Below are 6,000 nucleotides of genomic sequence, written 5' to 3'. Positions count from 1 at the left end.
GGATGATTTATTATTATTATTATTATTATTATTATTATTATTATTTTATTACAATGGTAAATATAATAAAGCTGCAGAACACACCCCTTTACTACTTCAAAGTTTTGGTAAAATAAAAGTTCTTAATGTTATTAACGCGTGCATATATGGAATTTGGTCAACTAATAGTGGGGCAGCAATGATTTAAAAGCTCAGTTTTTTCAATGATAGTGGCTTTCTTATCTGGAAGCTAACCACCATTAGGCCCTAAGCTTTAGGGTTATTTAATTGTAGAGAGTATTTCCCACTTTCTGTCCTTGTGACATCTGTACAAGCAAGGGGATGTTTGCCATCCCCAGAACAGGAAAGCACAAATAAATATAAAAACATTTTCAAAAGTTCTAAGCCTTCTCCAGTTTACAAAAAATGTGTTTGCCTGTTTCTGTGCTAGAACAATTTCCTATCACATCTGACAGGAAGTGAAGGAAAATCACCTAAATAAAGGATACAGAGGACATAAAGCTTAACGAAGACTGACACCAGGATTACCATTCTGCCTTACTCCCTTACTTAAGTTATGGGATTACCTTGTTAAAAACGAGAGTATTTCGTCGTATGTTGGTCCCCTGACCCCAATCTTGGGAAATCCACGTTTTCCACCAGGTTTTACTTGCCCAAGGTTGCTTCAATGGACCCGAGAGACAACCTCGTATATCATTGATGCGCTTTCCCCCTAGTGGGATACTCCCCCTTTCCTCCTTAGTTGGAGATAACGAAAGAACAGTGGGAAGCTGGTTAACATATTTCCAATTGATGGACTTTTTTTTTACATTAGAAAAGCGAAGTGAATCTTCATAGAGAACTGCTGCCTTTCGAGGTGCTTTGCACCTCAAGGGCAGCCCCAAACCATCTTATATCCTCAATATACCAAATATTACTGTCATTCAGATGCCAAGACTTCCCTCCCTATATGACAGCCTGGGAAAGAGAATTACACAATACCTTTTCAGATGCGGACAAAAAAAAAGCATGTATCTTTACACATAAAGCATGTATATCAAGTGCAGCACAAGAGAGGAATTATAAAATCCTTACATGATGGTACAGGTGTCCGTCAGTCTTAAAGAAAATGTATCTACAATGCTCCGATCTTTGCTGGCGCTGTAAAATGGCAAAGGGCACAATGGTCCATATATGGTGGGACTGTCCAAGACTGAGACCATTCTGGAAACTGGTCTTTGATATATATGAAAACACAACAGACCTATCACCCCCTCGAACCCCACAGGTAGCCCTATTGTCAATGTTCCCTGGCTCATTTGCATTTGTCAGGAGAGACCTTCTGAGATTCTTCCTGATAGCTGCAAGGGCCGTTATTCCAAGACATTGGAAATCAGATGTGGCCCCGGGGGTAGAGGAATGGAAAGCTGAATTAGACCACCTGATGTATATGGAGGAATTGACAGCTAAACTGTATGACAGAGAAGATAGATTCCACACAACCTGGTCATTGTGGTTGCAAGCTAGAGAAGGATACTAAACTAGGGATAGAGATTCTCAGATGGGAACATACTAGAGGCTAATTGAGAGATTAAATAGAGGTATAAATATGTGGGAAAGGTGGTAAAATTATATGGGGGAAATGAACATAAATGAGTGCTCCTCTCTTTTTTTATTTTATTTATTTTTCTTTTCCTCCGTTGTTGTCATTGTTGTGTGCTTGGTGTTAGTTTGTTTAGTAAGTGAATAGACTGAGGTCCAATGACTATCTAAGGGATTTATAAATGATATGATGTTATTTCACTAGGAATAATGTGAATGTATTGTTTAATCGATAATCTGTGTTTGAATATGCTATCTGTGATCTGTGACCTATTTATAAGAATAAAAGTTTCAATATTTAAAAGCTTAACAAAGACTCTAACCAGTCCTTGCTCTATACAAAACTAAATTAAATGATTTTGGTGTGTTGGGATTTAAGGAGAGATGGTGGCTTGCACTTGGCTCATTTATTGATCCTATTACAGGTGTGCTAACTGTGTGTTAACAGTGGGGGCAAGCCAAATGTATTAATTGATAACATGTTGGGAGCAAAATATGTCACTTTCACTTCCCATTTTATTTTTAATGTTTCCACATGTGTATAATGTTTAGCACCATGCAGATTGCTATAATCTTTTAGGGGTTATTTATTTCTTCATCCTGGCTGATGCCGCACGGCAGTTCTGGCTGAGGGGAGTCACTGGAAATTGTTTGCACTCAGACCATTTGAGAGTCAGAGGTTGTCTGCCTGAGTGTCACAGTGTCCTCTGCATTGGTTACAGGTGTTCAGCATTTAAGCATGTGTCATATAATTGACCTGCTGTATGTCTAAGTAGGAATTGCATTGTGAATATGTGTCACACAAAGATAAAGCTTGGGGAGAAATAAATCAATGACGCAATAATCTGTATGAGGAAGAAATACCACCCTATTGATCTAAGCTGTGTACGGATAAACTACTTGATGAGATTAAGTGAGTAATCAGAGACATCAGGCATCTTTTTCCTGCAAGGCGTGTGTGCCATTTATTGTGCTTGTGTGGGGAGTTCATGGACAAGAGATGCTGGTGATTTTAATTTGTACAGTGTGAGTACATGTTCTTATGGAAACCCTATAGAATGAAATTAGGAAGAACATTGATTTCACGTGTTTAGTGACAAATACAATGTCTTTATTCTGGCTCTGTTGATTTACTGGTACAGCAAGTGATGCAATGATTATGATGCTTAGTTGTAAATGGTCAGTCACTGTATTTTAAATGTCTGTGTGTTGGAGGGGGATTGTGTCAACGTCATCTCTTTTGCAGAAACCTAGTTGTGTTATGGCTGTGCCTTGAGTTGTATTTAAATTTACAGTTTGGCAGATCTATTTGCAAGGTTTCAACTTTTGCATTTAAACTGTAAATTATTAAAGTGTAAATGTAGGTAGATAGCTAGACTGTTAAATACAGATTTGTAAATTGCCTTGAGATTTGCATTTCTGTTAAGCCATTTTTCTAATCTAGAGGCCCCTGTCAGGACACTATGCAGGGACCTGATAATTTACTGTTCTAAGTAATATAGCTTGGTCAAGCCTGTCACTGGCAAGTGAAATCAAACTTTGTACTCAAAAGCAATGACTGTTTATTTGCATCAGGTCCCCCAATCCTGTGGCAAATGTTGCATGATATAAAAGAAAAAAAAATATTTATAATATACCTACTTCCATCCAGCTTCTGCACTGGAGAGGATGTAGGCACAATCCTTCTGGTAAGATTCTGGGAACACTGACAGGGCTATTCACAAAAGGGTGAAGAGTTTGGAGAAGGCAGGAGAAGTGAGCAATCTAGAACAACATAGCTGATTTGGAAACATTCTCCAATTCAGCTCACTTTCCAGTTTAGCTATGTTATCCTAGATTGTTCACTTCTCCTGCCTTCTCCAAACTCTTCAACCTTTTGTGAATAATCCTGTGATTATCCCAGATATCTTAGGAAGATGCTCCTGCTCTATTATTATTATACAGGATTTATATAGCGCCGACAGTTTGTGCAGCACTTTACAATATAGGGCAGACATTACAATCACAATACAATTCAAGATAAGATGGTACGGAGGGCCCTGCCCCTGAGTGCTTACAATCTATGCATTTTGTTTGCTAAAGCGCAATATATCAAAAACAATTGCCATTTTTTCTTTAACACAGTGCACACTTTAACCATTTTTAGTGACAACAGTGAACTATGCCTGTGTTATATGTGTTGAAGCAGCCAGTTCTTAAAACCCACACTTCAGTGAGTGCCTAAGTTCTAGTAGAGTTCAATTGGGAAATCTGTGTAATCCAAAGCACAGACAGAAGAAACTAGAGAAGGAAGTCCTTGAAGCAGCAGTGATCAATGGTGGTAAGAGGCATTTGCTCAACTATGTTGCTTAGCCATCCTGTACCCAAACTGCTTGAATGGAGTTCCCCTTTAAAGAAAAAGTAATTCCACGTCTTGATGTATATATCTGTAGTGTTTGTAATGCATTATGGTTTTCTAACCTTTTTGTTGCAAGATGAATTATGATTGCTATAATGTTTTTTAATATATCTCCTGTGTTTGATTCTGCAACAGGTAACACCAACAGCATATTTGCCTTGGATTACTTCAGTGGTGCCTTAACACTCAATGGCCAACTAGACCGAGAGAATCCCTTGTATACATCTGGCTTTATTCTTACAGTAAAGGTAATACAATTGTGTTGTAATTTTACTATGCAGAGAATTCAAAATAATTATTAAAGATAGATTGCAGTGCAAGAGAGCAAAACCTTCATACTTCAAAATGGATTCTTCCAGTGTATGTTTTTCATTAAATCTGAGAATCTTTTACAGGAATTTAGCTCTAACGTGTCTTGTGTCAATCTAACAATCACCCATTTTTGTAGTGAAAGCACATTTCTGATACAGGTCTACCACTAGGCAGATTCCTGGTCTTCAGACAACACTTAACCTGATGTCAGGAAATTAGCTCAGGGAATGGAGGTTGATGCCTACGTCAAATTTGTAGAGCTTTGAGACTCAATTTACTTAAAGTAAGACTACTGCAGCAATTTTATATTGCTTTTTAAGAGTTTATTGAACATTTCTTCACAGCAAGAGCCAAGTGTCGGGACCTGGAGCACAGAAAGAAAAATGTTTTTGTTTTTTTCTGACTGAATGAAACAAATATTTTAATATTTTAAACATATTCTGAAGCTCCATGTTTCCATCACTTTTCTAATATCATCCTCAATTGTTTACATTCATTCACATAAACCTTTTCTGCATTTACTTTGAGACATGTTTTAACTTGGCCCCCGTTTATACAAAACCAAGCAGCAGATTGTTTCTAAGAGATTTTATTCACAAAGAAATGTGTTCTTTATTTAAAAAATGGCTATATTGTAAGCAGGTCACACATACAATGATTTTACTTTAAATTTTTAATTCCTTTTTCTTAACAGAAAGTTCACTTGTTTTTGGAGTGTTTTGTCTTTTAACCACTTCAAGTCCGCGGTGTTAAACCCCCTTCCCATCCAGGCCATTTTGCAGTGTTCAGCGCTGCAGAACTTTGATTGGCGTTTATTCCGTCATGCAACGCTGCACTGAAATAAATTTTATACCATTTTTTGGGGACAGATAGAGCTTTCTTTTGGTGGTATTTAATCACCACTGGGGGTTTTATTTTTTACTATATTAAGGTAAAATTACCGAATTTAAAAAAAAAACAGTTTCCCCTATATTAAATGATAAAATATTTATTATTACCCAATTTTTTGGTAAAATATAAAAGACGGGGTCACGTCGGGTAAAAAGACACCAACCATGTCAAACCTTAAAATTGCACGCGCACACGAAACCTCAAAAAACTACAATACCCAAAATTGACCATAGGAGATGCTTTAAAAGCTTTTACCGCTCATCAGTTTAGTGTTATCAGTGATTTATGGCCCTAAAATTATTGCTCTCACTGCGACGTTCGCGGCGATATGTAACGTGTGTAGCGCAATTGTTGTTTTTCCATCTGACCACATAAAATCTGCAGATAATTGTAAGGTGTATGGGCATCTTTAGAGGCATCTAAGTTAGTGATTTGCATGGCACTTATGACTATCCATATATGTTGGGCACTTTGACTATGTGCTTGGGATGTAGAAGATTACCTTAAAGAATGCCTTATTAACTTACCATTTTAAGGTAGGCATCTTTTTGGCCTTATTGTAGACCTTTGCATGCCCAGTTATCCTGCTGGTGATATATGTAGACTATCAAAAAGCCAGAATGTATATAACATAGTCAAGAAAGGCTAGAAGAGATATCCCTCTATCTGCAGAATCTATGCCAAAAGATATATATACATATGTCTACATATATACCTTGTTTTTTTCCCACTATCTTGGTCATTACGTATTAATTCAATCATGTTATATGATAATTTAATCATGTTCATACTACCTGTATTCTGGAACTGAGTGGATG

At 37.1% G+C, this 6,000-nt stretch overlaps 1 protein-coding gene across 1 annotated transcript in view; it reads left to right on the top strand.

Moving 5' to 3' along the window:
* The window catches only part of CDH23 (cadherin related 23), a 782,513-nt gene that overhangs the window by 339,893 nt on the left and 436,620 nt on the right, over positions 1 to 6,000 (top strand). The window contains exon 10 of the mRNA XM_018553073.1: positions 4,115 to 4,227. Coding sequence (XP_018408575.1) covers positions 4,115 to 4,227 — 113 coding nt within the window. The remainder of the gene's footprint in view (positions 1 to 4,114; positions 4,228 to 6,000) is intronic.

Source organism: Nanorana parkeri, unplaced genomic scaffold, assembly GCF_000935625.1.
Source record: "Nanorana parkeri isolate BGI_ZX_2015 unplaced genomic scaffold, ASM93562v1 scaffold108, whole genome shotgun sequence".
Classification (NCBI taxonomy): Eukaryota; Metazoa; Chordata; class Amphibia; order Anura; family Dicroglossidae; genus Nanorana; species Nanorana parkeri.
Note: the sequence above shows the minus strand (reverse complement) of the source record. Positions and strands in the feature narration are given on the sequence as shown.